The sequence below is a fragment of the Eptatretus burgeri genome, chromosome 14, assembly GCF_056783735.1.
Source record: "Eptatretus burgeri isolate ZD-2024b chromosome 14, Ebu_testis_v1, whole genome shotgun sequence".
In the NCBI taxonomy this organism is placed as follows: Eukaryota; Metazoa; Chordata; class Myxini; order Myxiniformes; family Myxinidae; genus Eptatretus; species Eptatretus burgeri.
In genome coordinates this window covers 58265340-58284679 of record NC_140974.1, presented here as the reverse complement: position 1 = coordinate 58284679, position 19340 = coordinate 58265340, and the positions used below count along the sequence as shown (strand labels likewise).

The 19340-nt window shown below is 45.6% G+C and overlaps 1 protein-coding gene across 1 annotated transcript in view; it reads right to left on the bottom strand.

Moving 5' to 3' along the window:
- The window catches only part of LOC147013322 (uncharacterized), a 68887-nt gene extending 50528 nt beyond the window's left edge, over positions 1-18359 (bottom strand). Inside the window, exon 1 of the mRNA XM_085853477.1 lies at positions 18276-18359. Within this exon, the coding sequence (XP_085709603.1) occupies positions 18276-18359 (84 nt within the window). The remainder of the gene's footprint in view (positions 1-18275) is intronic.
- Positions 18360-19340: the final 981 nt, after the last annotated feature.

The window sequence follows — 19340 nt, the reverse complement described above, 5'->3', positions numbered from 1 at the left end:
CTGACTTCCTGAGCATGTGCAACAACTGCACTGCCTGAGAAGATTTTGATGTTTCAATCATCCCCAAAAAGACAGTCATTATAGCACAAAGCATTCCTCGCATTTCCATACATGACACTGAGCTCAAAGTTGTTGACAAGTTCCATCTTGGCTCTACCATTACCAATTCTTTGCAACTGGATGCTGAGATTAATGTTTGCATCGGGAAAGCTGCTCCCATATTTGAAAAACTGAAAGACAGGGCATCATAAAACCAAGAAGCATGCAATCAGAACCGAAGTTGGTGTCTTTTATGCACGTGTTCTAGCCCAAATACGTGTACACTCGTGAATCGTCGTCAACTTTCAGCCATCATGCGATACATCAACAGTTTCCATCTATGATACTTGTCTCACATCTTCGATATGGTATGACAAAGTACCTGGCTGTGATTAGCAGGACATGTCCACCACATGGAAGACGGGCAAATTCCCAAAGACATGTTCTGTGGTGAGCTTTCAGATACTCAACATCGAATATGGCATCCCAACCTATGATTCATGGACGTACTATAAAGAGATAGGCGGCAGTTTGACATCGATTCATGCACTTGGGAGAAGATCGGTGACAATGAGGATAAGTATAGGTTTGCCCAGAAGTTTATTCAGGATGCCAAGAGAGTTGCAAGAAAAAGAAAAAAAACCCCAAAGAACTCGCTTTCAAACACTATGACAAAGTCTTCATGTTAAGAATCAGAATTAACAAACCATACAAAAGAAAATACTTCTCTCATTACTCACTCATCATCCTTGTTGAGAGAAATCGTCAATCCTGTCTTGAACTGGATTTAAACCCTCAACTGCTGAGAAGCCAGTCCATTGTCAGGTCAGGTATGGGAGCATGCGCCGGAGCAGTACGTCGCTGCGTCCACTTTCCACCGGTACTCCAGGGGCCTCCGTCTGGCCATCCCCCAGGCAGATGCCTCGCTCATCCCCATCTTCTTGAGATGCTGATCAACCTGCTGCAACCAAGAGGCACGTGGTCGGCCCATTGGCCTCCTTCACTCACGAGTCTCCCTCGCTGAGAAAATCTGATGAGCAGGATCGGCGTCAGGAAAACGAACCACATGTCCATACAGCCGCAACTGATGCTCACGGACTATGCAAGTAACAAATCTCATCCGAGTCTCTCTCAGCAACCGCTCGTTGGACACAAAATCCGACCAGCGATAGCAAAGGATTCTCCGAAGAGACCTGATACCAAAGGAATTAAGTCTCCGTCTCAGATCCTTGGTCAGAGTCCAAGTCTCGCATCCATAGAGCAAGACTGGAAGTACCAAGGACCTGAAGACTCGGACTTTCGTCCTCCCGCACAGGTACCGGCAGCGCCACACCCAATGATCCAGTGAATCCATGACTCCCCAGGCCCGACCCAGACGTCTATTGACCTCTGGCTCACAGCCAGTAAAGACATGAATATCACTGCCAAGGTAAGTGAATCCATTGTGCTCATCACTAAAACACTAAATATACTGTGCATTCAGGATGTTTATATATTCCTTGACTTTTTTTTGATGAGTCAACATTCCACTTCAGTAACAGTCAACCACCACGATAACAACATTTGGTGATAGAAAAACCTTAGGAAATCTGGCAACATAAGAGATCAATGTCTGGTACACTCTTAGGAAGACACGCATCATTAGTCCTTTCTCTTGTGAATAAGCTACAGTCAATGGTGCACGTTACTTTGCAATGTCACATAATAAGTTTGTCTCTCAAGTACGATGATTAAATCTTTCAGATATCATCTTCTTCAAGCAAGACGGTGCTCCCTGCCTCTATCGTTCAAACGTGTGACAGTTCTTGAATCACGTCTCCCCATACAAGTGGATCTGGTAGATATGGACCTTTTACTTGGCCTCCTTGTTTGCCTGACCTGTCCCCATTGGACAACATTTCATGGGGTGATGTGAAACTTGTTTACTTATCAACACCACATTCTTTGGATGAACTTGAGGCTCAGATCACAAATGCAATTCATGGAATCACTCAGTAGTAACTGAAGAATGTTTTTGTGGTGAATTGAGGTGAATTGAGGGACATGACGCGGGATCACATGTTGTGCGTCTCGCGTATAAGGGGAGGTCTCCGCGGCACGGGGTGATTGTCCCCGGGGCATTGCCATTTACATCGGCTGTTCACTTGGTGCTCATTGACTGAAGGTGCTCATTGACTGGTGAGAATGGAGATTATATCGAACTCCGTGCTTACGCGGATTTATTCTGCGATGATTAATTGCACATGTATACGTTACTGCTTATGTACTCCTAGCTGAACCTGTATTCCCCGGTGTGCCCGTAGAAGCGGCTCCAATCAAATGGAATAAAGCCTAAGCTCTGAAGGTTCTTCTCTCGCTCTCATTTCAATTTATTCCATTTGATTTTCTCGGCTCTCTCAACCAACGATGGACAAGATCTACAAACCAGAGAGGTTCGACGCAGACCCAAACGCGACTGACGCAGAAATGAAATGGTCGCATTGGTTCTGTTCCTTCTCACACTATCTGACCATCATCGAGGAGGGAGCTGACAAATTTGCCGCTCTCGTGAATCATGTCTCGCCCAGCATGTACAGGCTCTTCTCGGGGTGCGACACTTACGAAGCAGCGATCGACGTGCTGCAGGCGCTCTACGTGAAGCCCAAGAACGAGGTATACATACGACATCTTCTCAACACACGCAAGCAAGCAGCCGGGGAGACAATCGATCAGTTCCTGCAAGCTCTGAATCAGCTGGGAAAAGACGGCAGCTTCCGGGCCGTAAGCGCCGAGGAACACCGAAAGGAAGCGACACGGGAGGCATTCATCCAAGGACTCAGATCAGCCCACATACGGCAACGCTTACTAGAGAAAGCGAAACCCACTCTTGACAAGGTAGTCGATCAGGCACGAGCGATGGATACGGCTCAGCAGCAATCTGAGTCATTTGGGACACCGATGCTGCTAATGAACGCTGCTACGATGGGAACCCAAGGAACCCCACTGGCACAGACACAGCCAGACATAGGGGATGGAGAAACACCCGAGGAGCCGGATACCCAGGCCACGTCAAACTCCTCAGCAACTGCTCCGGTTGGTAAATGCTTCTTTTGTGGGTACAAAAGGCACCCTCGTAAAAAATGCCCCGCCAGAGATGCCACATGCATGAATTGCGACAAGAAAGGGCATTATGCCAGGGTATGTAAATCTACTCCAAGGAGAAATAAACCCACTTCTGCGGCTCTCTACTCGCAAAATAAATTAACTGCAGCCTCCCCGGGGAATCTATCCAAGGCTATCATCAACGTACGAATTAACGGGCATATGGCTGAAGCACTGATTGATACCGGTAGCTCTGAAAGTTTCGTCAACAGCTCGCTAGTAAAGGGCAGGAAATGGATAATCCACCCGACAGACAATACGGTATGCATGGCCGCCACCTCACTACAATCCCGCGTACGAGGGTACTGCAATGTTGAATTGGACGTAAAAGGGTACACGCATCGGGATGTAAGGGTACTGGTGCTTCGTGATTTGTGCGCAGACGTAATTCTGGGTCATAATGTCCTCAAGCAGCACACGAGCGTCGAAATACCCTTTGGAGGAAGCAAGCCTCGTCTAATTTTAAATGCGTTGACCACCGCGGAGGTGACGTCCCCCAGCTGTTCGCTAACCTGTCGCCGGTCTGCAAACCGATAGCGATCAAATCGCGGCGATATACCACTGCTGACATGAATTTCATCACTTCGGAAACCAAGCGATTACTGGAAGAAGGAATTATAGAACCGAGCGATTCGCCATGGCGCGCACAGGTGTTAGTAACCAGCAGTCAGAACCATAAGAAACGAATGGTTGTCGATTATTCCCAAACGGTCAATCGCTTTACCCAACTCGATGCCTACCCCCTGCCGCGCATAGACGAGATGGTCGAACGCGTGGCCAATTATAAGGTATTCAGCACCATCGACTTGCGAAGCGCCTATCACCAAATTCCCATCCGAGAGGAAGACAAACCTTACACCGCATTCCAGGCAGGGAGGCGCCTCTACCAGTTCAGAAGGATACCATTCGGTGTCACGAATGGAGTAGCTTGCTTCCAACGAGTTATGGACGACATCATTTCAGATGAAAACCTCAAAGACACTTTTGTTTACGTGGACAATGTCACAGTGTGCGGTAGGGATCAGGGGGAACATGATATGAATCTGGACAGATTCTTGGGCATTGCTAGAAAATATAATCTGACTCTCAACTATGAGAAATGCGTATTCTCGGCAAGGTCAATTGACCTTCTCGGCTACACAATAGCCGACGGCACAATTAAGCCTGATCCTGAACGATTGCGCCCGCTCCGTGAGCTACCACCACCTCAGGACCTGCAGACGATGCGCCGGGTGATCGACATGTTTGCTTACTATGCGAGATGGATTTCGCAATACTCCGAGAAAATACATCCCCTAGTGCATTGCAAAAACTTTCCACCAGATGCCGCTGTTGTGACAGCTTTCCACAACCTCAAAGACGATATCAGTAATGCCGTGGTTTTATCGATCGATAGCTCGGTGCCCTTCGTGGTGGAAACCGACGCTTCAAATCACGCCATAGCTGCTACGCTTAATCAGTCTGGGAGACCCGTCGCGTTCTTCTCGAGAACTCTCTCTGGAAGCGAGCAGAGACACTCAGCGATAGAGAAGGAAGCGTATGCCATCGTCGAAGCGCTGCGGAAATGGAGACATTATTTACTGGGAAACCACTTCACGCTCGTTACGGACCAACGATCCGTGGCATTCATGTTTGATGGGAAAAATAACGGGAAAATTAAGAATGAAAAAATTATGAGATGGCGGATAGACCTAGCTTGCTACAGTTACGACATTGTTTACCGGCCCGGGAAGGAAAACCCTGCTGCAGATACCTTCTCTCGGGTCTACAGTTCGGCAACAATCAGTCAGGCTTTGCAAGACCTACACGTATCTCTCTGCCACCCAGGGGTAACCAGAATGGCACATTTCGTGCGCAGACAAAATCTTCCCTATTCTGTTGAAGATATTAAACAAATGAATGCTTCATGCCCTGTTTGTGCTGAACTAAAACCCAGATTCTATGGCGCGGCATCTGGCAGACTGATCAAGGCCACTTCCCCCTTCGAGAGACTAAACATCGACTTCAAAGGGCCCCTGCCGACCGAGACAGACAACAGATACATATTCACCGTTGTTGATGAATATTCAAGGTTCCCTTTCGCATTTCCGTGCTCGGATATGACCTCGGGCACTGTCGTCAGATGTCTCTCTGACCTCTTCGCTATGTTTGGGAAACCTTCATACATACATTCAGACAGAGGGCCGTGTTTCATGTCGGCCGGGCTAAAACAATTCCTACTAGAGCTCGGCATAGCAACTAGTCGAACGACGGGTTACAACCCACAGGGTAACGGGCAGGTGGAACGGTATAACGGGGTTATTTGGAAAGCCGTAACTCTGGCGTTGAAATCAAGAGGACTGGGCCCCGAGCGGTGGGAGGTTGCCCTTCCCGACGCTCTGAATTCCATACGCTCTTTGCTCTGCACGTCCACCAATGCAACTCCTCACGAACGAATGTTTACTCACCAGCGACGTTATGTTGACGGTCAAACGGTGCCCAACTGGCTGACCCATCCCGGAACAGTGTTCATGAAACGCCCGGTACGACAAAGCAAGTATGAACCCCTGGTGGAGGGGGTCGAACTCATTGACACTAATCCAGAGTATGCTCATGTCAGGCTCCCGGATGGCAGGGAGACCACTGTGTCGGTTCGCCATTTGGCTCCCTCAGGTACTCCTCCCGCAGGTACACCACCTTCTGGCACTCCTCCTTCTGACATCCCCTCCCCAGGTGTTCCCCCCCCCCAGGAACTCCACCGGGCGACGGGGCTGCCGCGTTCCACCCGAGAGCGATCGAGGAGTCATCCCCGGCACAAGTCGAGGCTCACCAAGAGGATCGGAAGCCTCCCTCAAGTGAAACTGCCATTTACTCCCGGAGAGGTCGACGAATAAGGCCCCCTCGACGACTCGATCTGTAAAGGGGATTATCGGCATTCTCGCTGCTCATGCTCCTATATGCTCATTATATCATATATCGATGCTCATTACCATGCTCCTACAACTCAAAATAATCACTGCTTGGCATGTATGCTTCTGTAGATCTATTAGTCCGCGTTGCTTGAAATGTATACTCCTATAGTGCTAAAGCAATCATGGTGCGTGAGTTGGGCCCCTAGTTGCATTTTAAAGGTGGGGAGAATGTGGTGAATTGAGGTGAATTGAGGGACATGACGCGGGATCACATGTTGTGCGTCTCGCGTATAAGGGGAGGTCTCCGCGGCACGGGGTGATTGTCCCCGGGGCATTGCCATTTACATCGGCTGTTCACTTGGTGCTCATTGACTGAAGGTGCTCATTGACTGGTGAGAATGGAGATTATATCGAACTCCGTGCTTACGCGGATTTATTCTGCGATGATTAATTGCACATGTATACGTTACTGCTTATGTACTCCTAGCTGAACCTGTATTCCCCGGTGTGCCCGTAGAAGCGGCTCCAATCAAATGGAATAAAGCCTAAGCTCTGAAGGTTCTTCTCTCGCTCTCATTTCAGTTTTCAATGAGTTGAAAAGTCAGATTGAACGATGTATTACGAAAGGTTGTGGTCATGTTGATGCCTAGAAATTTGAAACTGTAATGTGTTGAAAAAAATATTTTGAACAACCAATTATGCTTTAATATGCTATTTAGAACTTGTTTCTATCATGTGTACATCCACAGTTGTTAAAGATTCACAAGGACATTATAAATGTGTGTTGGTGTGTGTGTGTGTGTGTGTGTGTGTGTGTGTGTGTGTGTGTGTGTGTGTGTGTGTGTGTGTGTGTGTGTGTGTGTGTGTGTTGTTGGTTTTATCTCCACATGCGAATTTCAGAAGGTGGAACGGAGTCTTCCTTGGTCTCGAAATATCCACCTTCGTCTCAGTAAGGGATCACGATTCATGGCCCAATCTGTGAAGTTTTCTTGTTCTCAAGGTTTTGTTCTGAGGAATCTTTTCAGGATCGTCACTGAGCCCCAGACAGCTTCCAACTGCTAGGATTTTCCCAAGGATTTAAAAAAAGATCTGTGGAAGGTTTTTTTCATAATTCCCATTGCTCCAGTGATCACTGGTACAATTTTTGGCAGTTCAGATTCCAGGATCTTTTCACTTCATTTCTGAGATCTTGGTATTTGGTCATTTTCTTGATTTCTGCATTGTTTCGGCCAAAATTGCTGGGTACTGATACCTCAATTAACAATGCCATTTTTTTATACCAAAGTACTTTATCCGGTTGGAATGCTTTGTTTTCTATGTTCACACTCTATGGGATCATCAGGTCGAATGTAAGCATGACGTCCTTATTCTCAATTTTTCGCTTTTCGTTCATTCATCTTTCCATAAGTTGTCAGGGACTGGGATACTGAAGTTTTTACAAATATGCCTGTGGTCATTCCACAAACCCAGTTGTGCCTTTTTGTGTCCAGCTGTTTTGAAATGAGTTTTTTTCTTTCATCCTGGGAGGAAGTGGCTCGTGCTTTCTATTTCTACCTTGCAGAATATACACCTGTCCGATTGATTCAGTACCCAAATTTTCTTAAAGCAATCATTGTGTCCCTGGTCTTGGGGATTAATTATGATTCGTTTTCCATCCCAGTTGAGCTGACCTCTTCTTCACTATTATAATGAGCCTTCTTTATCTATGCCCAATCTGTCCAACTCTTTTTTTTTTTTTTTTTTTTTAATACCTTCCTGATCCCCACTCAATTTTTTGCAGAAGAAAGGGCAAATATTGTCCAAGCAAGGTGTGCAAAGTTGGTAGAAAACTATCCCAATAGACAGATGCAATTGCTGGCAAAGTTGCTTCCACCAAGTATTAATTCAGGGGGTGGACACTTGTCTAACCAAGATATTCTAGTTTTGTATCTGTAATTAAGTCTCTGAAGTTTGTAAAATTTGTTTTTCTCTTGGAAGTTGTGGGTTACTATGTGGAAAAAGTCTGATATAATGCAATTTAATTCCAGGCTATAAGGAAACAAAAGGTGAAATTTTTGAAAGGGGATGTAGATTTTCTATAGGCACTGTATAATGGCTGTTAATTTACAATGTTAAACACAAACGACTGTCTGAAAATTTGATGAATTTACCCTAAAGTCTGAAAGTCATTGGAATAACCAAAACTTTTGCACAGTACTGTGTATATATTTACACAGAGTAAACAAGAATGGGTACTCGGTACTCAGTAGAATGCGTGCTTCCACCAGGCTGAACAGTTTATGTTTTGTATCCCACTGATAGGCTGGATCTGGATCCAGACCTGAACCAAAATCTAATCCGCTTGTGCTTGCCACCTGACCAACTCCTCCACCAAGTTTTGTCATAACTCGTCCACAAATTTTTGAAATATCATGCTGTAAAACTTTTTTGGCCCCATCTCTCAATGGTGAAGAGAAAAAGGGCTGCTGAACTTAAGATAAATTTAAAAATGCTCGAATCCAGATTCAGATAATCACCAAAATCAAATAAATCATCCTTGTCACACCCAACCTGTCAACAATTTTTCGTCCAAATCCGTCCAACTTTTTACGATATCCTGCTCAGACAGACAGACAGGGGTGAAAACATAACCTCCGTCCACGTTGGGTTGCAGAGGCAATGAAAGTAAATTAAAATAAAACACCCCAGCACTTATTTAAAATATCCTCAAAACAGATTGTGATTGAACTGATAACACCAAATAATATTTATTAAAATAAAAGACAAAGAAGAATTCAACAGAACAAAGGCAGAATAAAAAAATAATACTTACAGAGAAATACAAGGGTATCCTTTGGTCTCGTACTATGATGCATTAAACAAAAGGAACACTGGGAGGGGAGGAGAGGGGTGTTGTGGCCTCAGGATCAATTTTGAACACACTATTCAATCAAATCATGGGATGCCCCATCTCAATTGTGAGAAATATCCACATGTGTATCTTGTTTGCATACACCTAAATATCATCAACAGAGCGTCTCATTGCTCAGAGCAATAACGTCCCGGAGGAAGGGGTTAATGTAGTTCCATCGAACAAAGATAATTTGCTTTCATCGAGTTGGAACCTCCATTAGGATCATTAAGATGAGGAACCTCCATTCTAATCCAGTCTCAATCAACTCAAAATTAATAGTTGGAAATATCTTCATGAAGTGGAACGATGTATTGAAGAACATGAACCACGATCGTCTATTCGGTAGGCCATTGAAAATCATCTCAAGTCTTTTTTACTTGTGACTATTACCTGATGTAACATCATTAATGTGCCATACCCTTCCTTCCCAGAGTGTCGGTACTGATGAAACAGTCTCTTGACAAAGATTATGCTGGATGGTTTGCCATTGTCTTCCTATCCCAACAGTCAGTCAGAGCAGGAATTTACAATTTGTTCAAGGTGCCTGTGATAACTCGTCTGTCCACCATTGACCAGTGCTGGCAGACAGGTCCTTAATGTCCATCTGAGGAATGGTGCACACATTGATGCATCGCCTCATGCAAAACGCCGGAGTGACAGTATATAGCTGAGTCGGGATTCAATCTCAGGCTAGACAGCTTAGAGAGGAGTGCGCATACCTCCTGTCCTGCCGGTCTTTTGATGCAACATGCCTGAGCTAAGCTCTGTATAATGACCCGATGTTTGAGGGTAAATGCAATCAACAACCAAGATGATCATGGGTGGCAACCCTAGTTGAAAAATGGGAGAAACCAAAAAGAAAAAGAAGAAAAATAACTTTAAGATGATCATGCATCCAGAAGGACCATGCCCAATATTCATCATTCAATGATAAACATTTTCACCTTGCTCCATATGTAGGAAAATGTCCAAACTACTTTTTGAGGAAAGGGGTCAGAGAGTGAACATAGTTGGGAGCTGGCACCCCCTGGCGACCCTTTTACACACTCGCAGCAGAACAAAATGAGTGGTTTGAGGCCAAGGGATCGACCAGGGATGCAGACGAGTCCTGTTGAGGTTAATCCAAGTTCCAAATATTCAGTCCAAATCTGAATCCCAAGTCCTGAAATGTCAGATCAGAATCTTACTCCGAGCTCCTTAAATATAATCACAAAAGTGTAAGGAAGGAGTCAAGATATAACTTTTCTCAATCGGTGGTTCTCAGCTTGTTGCAGATTTGTTTGACTCACTAAAAAGTTTTCAGTTTTTCTAGAACGTGTTGCTGGTATGGGATTTTCATTTGCTAAATCTGCAATTACGTTATCTCCTCTTTTAAGGTGTGCACACTTTCCAGTATTGATATTCTTTGAAGTCATTACCCGAGATATTGGAAGCCCCAGGAGCTGCTCTCAATAAACTGATAGATTACAAAAATCGAGCATTATTCTCAGCTGTGCAATAACTGTGGATTCACATGCAAAAGTACCAGGTATCATAACTGTATGTAAAATGAGGGTTTGGCCATCAGCTCATGCTTCCTGTTATTTAATTTCTGTCAAGGCCATTGTCTGGTTAAAAATTTCACTTTGAGGCCTCTTTCTTTCTTCGTAGCAATCGTTACAGTAAGTTGTGCCTTGTGCACACCTTGTACCGCATATGGTTGAAATTAGGACTTTGCTGTCTACCTTGTATCTGGTAGAGTAAATATCTTTAGTCCAAAAAAGGAAGAGCCCAAGAGGAAAAAAAATATATAGAAAGGGGAGAGGGTAAAGTTTGAAATTTTGATATGAAGTGAAACAATGATCAATCTTAAAGTTTACATTCTCAGGAACACGTCCTCTGTAACTGTTGCAAGAATAACTGCAACAAATTTCATTGTAATTACATGGCATGTAGCCAACTGTCTTATCCTGAGGAGGTGATCCACTAAACAAAATTTAGTGCAAAAATTAAACAGATAAGGAACCACAAGAAGAACATGTTCTGCAAATGAGAAGCTCAAAATAAAAACATCATTTAAATTCACCATTTACAGGAACAACTAGAATGGCATGTGGTTGAGCGCATACCTCCGCCAGGCAGAACAGTTTAGGTTTTGTATCACACTGATAGGCTAGATCTGTATCCAGACCTTCTTGTTCTTCTTGCGTATAGCAGCTTAGCTGCCGGGGTTGCTGTCATTTCTTGGAAGCGCGACTGTATCGCTATTGCAGTGCCCCTCTACCAGTACACACTGGTACTCATTTCACCAACCTCAGAAGGATGACTGGCTGAGTCAACCCCCTGGTGTATTGATTCAGCGGCCAAAGGGGCTTGAACTCAGGACCAGAGGATCCCAAGCCGCCACCCTAACCACTAAGCCAACACCAGGCCTGTATCCGGACCTGAACCAGAGTTGAATTGGCTTGTTATTGTCACTCACCTACTTGTCCATCAAGTTTTTAAAATATCATGCTAAATATCGTTTTTTGCCCTCTCACTCGACAGTGAAGAATCACTTTTAAAATTCCCAGATCCAGATCTAAATCTTCATCAAATTCGAATCAATTCATCCTTGTCACAAACTCAACCTACCCACAAATTTTGTCTGAATCCATCCATAACATTTTGAGATATTGTGAGGCTTTAGGCAATTGTATTTGAACAAGGTGTTTCAACAAAGCCTTTTTAAATATTTCAGCTGAAACACACACACACATGAACAACACACAACAGAAAAACATGGAACAACCAGGGAAAGGAGAGCGATTTTAAGCCTCATGTTTTATCTTCGAGTGTAAAGTTTCCAAATTTGATCAGTGTCGTTGGACCCAGTGATTTTCCGTTTCCAAAATAAATTCCATTTCAAAAATAAACTTGTTATCAATGGAATGGAAAAATGGAAAAAAATCAATGGAAAAAGTGCACTTGCATTGGTAAAAAATACAACCTTTTGTGAGTGATTCTCCACATATTTAATCCCCACTACATAATTATGAAACATAGAAAAAAACCCCACTAATTGGATGCGCAAGGGATACTGTCTTTACCTTTAACGTCAGCACAGCCAATGCTCCACTCACGTCAATCGCAACTGCTTGGGACGAGCTTTGCTGTGAATCCTCCCCTCCCTCTTCATTAAAAGTGTGGACCTCAAATATCCAGGGCCTTCACTCAAACCTTTTAGATCTTTCCATACAGGTTGCCTAAAATCGCTCTCCTTTGCCTGGTTGTTCCATGCTTCGACTTCCGGTTCTGGGTTTGGAGCGTCGACATGTCTCTTTCGGGGCTCTCTGCTGACGATCTCAAAGTTAAGTTTCCGGTCGTTATCTGTCCCGTTTTAGCTGTTTATTTTCTCACCTGCATCTTATTGTGTGTTCCTAGTTTGGTTTTGTTTCAAAAATCGTGCTATTTTGTGAGATTTCGTCGAACTTGTCTTACCGGGTGCTTGAGGCCTATCCTTGAGGCTTGAGGCCTACTGGTTCCCTCGGTGTACGATCGTGTTTATTCGTTTTTTCCTCCCCATTGCCTTCAATTTCTATCTTCCCCACTTTCCTGACGTCCCCCATCCATCCCAACTAATGACTCTATTTCTTATCTTAATTTTTTTTCTCTGATTCTTCTTCTTCTTCTTCTTCTTCATCACCTCTTCTTCGCTTCCTCGATTTTTTTTTTTTTTTTTTTTTTGGACAACACTTCCATGACCGAATCTGTTAAACTCTCAAACATTTATAATAATAACAAAAACAATCGTAAAATGCTTCATCTTCCTCTTTCACACATGTGGTACTCTTTTCTGTACCATAATGCACCACTCTGCTATTATTTAAACAGACTGCTCTCAATTCGACCTTTCCTTCATACCTTGCCAAAAAAATCCAACTGTTACAGCGTTTCTTCGCTCCATTCTCTGAATTCGTCTTTATTGCATCCATCAAGAAATGTGCTTAATCGCATCTCTGACCTAAAACTTTAAAAAAAAAACCCAGTTTGCTATGAATGTTCGCTTTCCATCAACCATTCTTTTTTTAAAACTTCAGTGCCAACTCACCCCTCTCACCCCTCACTCTCAAAGCAACCTCCCACTCTTCTCCCTCCAAGCCTCCCTCTCACCTCTCTCAAAAACTCCTCCCTCACCTTTCTCCCACCATTCATCCCCCTCACTCATCCTTCTCAAAGTTGCCCCCCCCTCCCATCCACAAAGCTACCGCCTTCCACTGCCCTCTTACCTCCATCTCTTCATTCCACCTCCTCAAATCCTCAACTGCCTTCTTCCCCCTCTCTTATCCCCCCTCTCCCCCAGCACCACAGAGCCTTTTTTCCTCCTCATCCGGCCCCCTCCCTAGCTATTCTGCAGTCCCCCACACTCTTTCAACAACCCTCCTTACCTCCCCCTTCGTCCCTTGTCATACCCTCCCCCTCCCCCCACCCCTGCACCCAAAGACTCCTCCCGTCCCTCCATTAAAAATTGTGGACCTCAAATTTCTGGGGCCTTCGCTCAAACCTTTCAGATCTTTCCATACAGGTTGCCACTGAAAAAAAAGACATAATCTGCCTAACAGAAACTTTCCTCCCCCAAGACGTGTCTGACTCCCAAGTATCTCTCCCCGGTTACTCCCTCCTCCGGTATGACAGACCTGAGCCTCTTCCTGGTGGAGGAGTTGCTCTCTTCATCAAAGACTCTATTCCTCACTCTCCATGCACTGCCCTCACTCCCCCATACACCCAGGAATACCTCTGGCTATGGCTTCCCCTCCACTCCCACCTCATCTTTAGATGTGTACTGCACCGTCCACCAAATAGTGATGACTCCATCTACACCTCACTATCCGAAAACATGGACCAACTTCTATCTTCTCATCCAAACTCTCTCTTCCTCATATGTGGTGACTTCAATTGTCATCATGCCAGTTGGCTCGGTGTGGGTACCTCTCTCACCTGTCATGGCACCTCAGCAAAAGCTTTCTGCGACTCATTGGGACTGACTCAATCGGTCAACTTCGCGACCCGGATCTCAACCAATGGTACTCCATCTCTTCTGGATCTGATTTTGACAAATTTCCCTGACAATATCTGCTGCTCTTTCTCCGCTCCAATCGGTTCTTCTGACCACGTCCTTGTCAAAGTGGACATCTCTCTGGCTATTATCAGAGAACCACCTCACCGCCGTCGAGTCTGGCATTTCACTCAAGCCGACTGGCAGGGTCTCCAAGCAGTCATAAAACTTATAGACTGGTCTCCTATTGCTACTTTCTCCAACATCAACTCATCCTGGGAATTCTTTCAAAGAAACTTGCTCTCCCTCATGCACAGATTTATCCCCTCTCGTCTTCAGTTGTCCGACCCTTCCTCCCGCCCTTGGTTCTCTGAAGCGTGTGGTGGGGCAGTTGTCCTGAAACAACTTGCCTTTGCCTCATGGAAAGCAAATCCAACTGAGGGCAATCTCGGTTCGTTCCATAAAGCTTGGAACAAGTGTGTATCTACCCTCAGGAGAGCCAGAAAACAACATCTTTCTAATGTCAAGTCTGAACTCTCAAACCTCTCTCACTCCTCAAAATCCTGGTGGCGTCTAATCAAATCTGTTTCTGGTGTATGTTCCCCCTCCATCCCTCCCTTACGTCAAATGGCCGCACTGCTGATACCGCACGTGAAAAAGCTGAACGCCTAAACTCGGTGTTTGCAGCTAAATATTGTGTCCAAAACCCAATCACTTTCTCTACCCACCTTACCCAGTCGCACCCAACTGTCCCTGGACTCCATGTTCTTTTCTCCTGACAAGGTGGAGAGCTTGCTGTCTGGACCGGTTGCAGAATCTGAGTCGAGGTTTGACAGCATCAGCCCACGTGTCCTCAAAACCTGCTCTTCTGCTCTTGCTCACCCTCTCTCTGTTCTATTCACCCTCTCATTTGCTCAAGGTCATCTGCTATCTGTTTGGAAATCAGCAAACATCACTGCTCTGCATAAAAAAAGGTGCAAAAACAGATCCCTGCAACTACAGAGCAATCGGCCTTCTCCCAATCATCAGCAAGGTTATGGAATCCATAATCGCTTCAGACATTAAATCCTTCCTCTTCTCCAATGGCCTGATTTCCGATCATCAATTTGGTTTCAGACCAGGTCACTCTACCCTGGATATTCTGCTTCTGCTCTCCCAACAATGGATGGAGGTCCTCAATGCCAGACAGGAAATCCGAGCCGTATCCCTGGACATATCACGTGCTTTTGACATGGTCTGGCACCCTCCCCTGCTCACCAAACTCTCTTCCTATGGTATCCAAGGCCATCTCCACTCATGGCTCACAGACTTCCTCTCCTGTCGCAGTCAACGTGTGGCCCGAAATGGAGTTCTTTCATCCCCTCTTCCTGTCCAGGCTGGAGTTCGTCAAGGTGGTGTTCTGGGCCCTGTTCTTTTTCTGGTTTTCATCAATGATCTCTCCGACTCTCTGGAAAATCATCTATATCTCTTTGCTGATGACTCCACCCTCTGCCGTACCATCGGTCATCCCTCAGACCGGCAAGCAGCAGCTTCTTCGCTCACTGCACATCTGGATAAAATCACAAACTGGTCCAACACGTGGAACATGTCTTTCAATCCTGACAAATCTCACACTCTCACTATGTCTCTTCGAAAGGGCCGTTTAGAATCCCCCCCCCCCATCGACTTTCTCAACAATCCTCTGGAAGAAGTCCTTTCTTTCAAGATTCTGGGTCTCATTATCTGCCATGACCTTTCCTGGGAAAGCCACATTTCAAACCTCGCCTCCAAAGCCAGTCGCCGACTGGGAATCCTCTGTCGTGCAAAGTCCTTCCTCGGCCCACCTGAGCTCCTGACCACTTTCTAAGCTTTTGTTCGCAGCCTGATGGAGTACTGCTCTCCCCTCTGGGCTGGTGCTCCTGCCTCCCACCTTTCTCGGTTTCACACTGTAGAAACCAAGGCATTTCGGATCATTGGCATCTCCCGCATTGAGGCTGAGTCTTTGGGCCTCTCACTCAATCACCACATGTTGGTCGGTGGTCTTTCTGTCTTCTACCGTCTCCTCTCCAGCCTCACCCCCCTGCTCTCTCTGCGATTTGTCCCCACCACATTTCCGCAGGGCGCTCAACGTCCGCCAACAACCCCCTTCTGGTAAAACTACCAAAATCACGAATCACTGCTCACCTTCACTCTTTCATTCCGCTTTTCCCCTGCCTTTGGAATAAACTCCCTCACTCGATTCATTCCCATTCTTCCCTCCAGGCCTTCAAAACAGCTGTTCACCACCACCTCTTATCATCCCCCATCCAAATCCTCGATCTTTTCTACCCCCGATAATCCACCCAAGCCCAAATTACCTGCTTTCCTTCCTGAAAGTCCCTGTAATGTCCATCTTCTATTCCCCATGTTCCCCACCCCATCCCTCTCCCTTCCACAGATCTACTAATATCTCTGTTCCCCACTGTTTTGTCCTTCCCACTCCCTCGCCTCTTGTCTCATGTCCCCCTTGCTGTGTGTTGTGTGTTAGCTCTCACACGAGCCTCGACAAGTTATACAAAAAACAAACAAACAAAAAAATGAAAAAATTCCTGATCTCGATTGCTGCCACTAAATACTGAAATCTCAGCTGGGAAACAAATTTAGGCATATTTTGGACCTACCACCTGAGAGAAGATCACCAAAGTTCTTTCCATGCCAACCGACCACCTGTAGGCACGTATCCCCCTCCACATCGCTTCTTGAGTCCCCAACCTGCCCTCTTTCTCTATGCTCCCCATAGCTTTGCTTTCGGAAATTTATATTCAGTATTTCTCACAGAATTTCATTCTGGTTTCATTCCATAGATCAGTGGTTTCAGTTTCACTTTTTAACATCAGTCTCACTTTGGGATATCAGGTTCGATTTGTCATTGCAACATCAAAAACGATTTTTGAGGGAATTTTTTTAGATTTTCTCAGGGGTCGAGAGTAGCTTAAGGGTCTTAAAAGGTCAAAAAGGGGTCTAACGTGTTTTAAGGGTCATAAAAGGGTCTAAAGTGTTTAAAGGGTCCATGGGGTTGAAATGTCTAACGGAGTCTCACGGCGAAAGAGAAAAAGGGGTCTGAAGTGTCCAAATGATCAAATTGTCCAAAGGTCAATATATCTGAAAGTGTCGAAACAGTTGAAGAAGGTCTATACATCTCAAATGGGTGTGAATGAGTCAAAAAGGTCTTAATAGTGTCTAAATGGGTATTAAAGGGTTTTGAGGGTGTAAATAGTCTAATGTGGTCTGCAGGCCATTCAGGGTGTAAAGAAGTGAAGTTGTCTGCTGTCGTAAAGAAATTAACTCTGGGGTGCAACACAGCAATAATGGGCCAAATGACCTCCTTATGACTGTTTAAAACATCGTGGTTAAAAATATGATCGTAGAAAGTTTTTGATCGTAAATTAACTTTGGGAGCTCAAAGCTCAAAACAAAGAAACATTTCATTTTTAGATATAGAGATAGACAACCAATTTTCCTGCTACAGCCTCTTCTTCCTCCCTCTAATTCATCTTCCCTCTTATTCATCTTCCCTCTTATTCATCTTCTTCCTCTTCTCAAGGAGGTGGTGTCACATTTTCTTCCATCGACCAGCTGAGAGTGAGATCTCTTGGCAAAGCCATTGCTAATAGAGTAAAGCTCGATCAAAACTTCATTCAAGGTTATGGGAAAACGCACCGAGAAACGTCCTTAAAGTGCTCGTTTTAATATGTAATGAAAAAGGTCGCCATGTAACTGCTCTGGAAACACCCCAACCCACTGGAAAACTTCATCACCTTTGGACAAACACCCACCCCATCCCCCACATGTTAGGTCCGTGATTTTTAAATGTTCCCTTACATAAGACATCATTAAGAGGTTGGAGATATCGATTATATTGTAAGAAATGAAACATATCTTACCTATGATTGAATATTTCTGTGATAGTGATCATAAACCATTTGAAAATCAAAAAAAATTAACGGTTGCCAAGGTTACCAGCTCCCACTGTGACATATCCTCACTGAATTTTTACACTGAATTATTATTTCTACCAATAATACACACCTCAAAAAATTGCTCATTAGAGGTGAAACATCTATGATTAAATTGATCATTAGAGGTGAGACATCAGGCGGCCCACATGGACGATACGGGGAAGGGCCTGTGGTCCCATCTTGATCTTAATGACCATGTCACTAATTTGTGCCAGGACAACCCCCAGGCCCTGCCAGGGCGAGGTGAGTTTCGGGCATCTGCCCTTCCTCCTCCGGGGATTGAAGAACCAAATCTTCATCACATGGGGACACTCACTCGCCTGGCTCTGGTGGTCGTACCTGCGCTTCATTTTCACACCCGCCTGTTGGAGTTGGCGGCAAGCGAAGGCATGGACTTTTTCCATGCCTTCCTCCAACTGACGTGCGTAGCCCTTCCCTGGGGGTCCGTCGGGACGCTCAGGCGTCGGGCCGCACAGCAAATCGACGGGGGCTCACAGCTCCAGTCCGTACATGAGCAGCGCCGGGCTACAGGCGGTGGCTCCGTGCTGACTCATTCGGTGGGCCATCAACAGATACGGGAGATGTTCCTCCCATTCATCCTGACAATCGGCAGTGAAGAGGGCCAATTGTTGGATAGTGGTTCTATTGAACCTCTCCACCATGCCGTCAGATTGTGGCTTTAGGGGTGTTGTTCGGGTTTTTCTAATTGAGAGGATGACTGCACACTTCTTTTGGTAATTCACTTTCAAAATCTCCTCCCTGGTCGGTGTGCAGCTCCTCTGGAATCCCGTGTCGACATAAAAATCCTTTGACGAAGGCCTGTGCCACAACCCTGGCTTCTTGGTTGGGAAGGGTATAGGCCTCCGGCCATTTAGTGAAGTAGTCCATAATCATGAGGATGTATCGATTACCTTGGTGAGTGGGGGGCAGTGGTCCCAAAATGTCCATGGCCACTCGCTCAATGTGGGCCCCAACCTGATGTAGTTGAAGCGGGCCCCTCATCCTCCGTGCCGGTCTGTCCCTTTTTGGCAGTACAGGCGTCGCATGATCAACACCAGTCCTGTACATCGCGCCCCATGTTGACCGAATAAAACCGCCGGCGGACCCGATATGTTGTTTTGGTTCTGCCCAAATGGCCGCCGGGGCGAGTACCATGCACCTGTTCCCAAATTTCGGTCTTAAATTGGTCTGGGACTACTACTAGCCAAGAAGTTCTTTCTGAGGGAATCGCCACCCACTTGCGATACAAGGATGTTGTCCCTCATGTCTTGGGTTTTCCGCTGAGCCCAGTATGCCTTTGTTCGTGCTCCGAATGGGGTGACCTCCTCCCCACTGGGTCTCTTGTTGATTCGGACCCACTTGTACACGGGCCCTATCACGGAGTC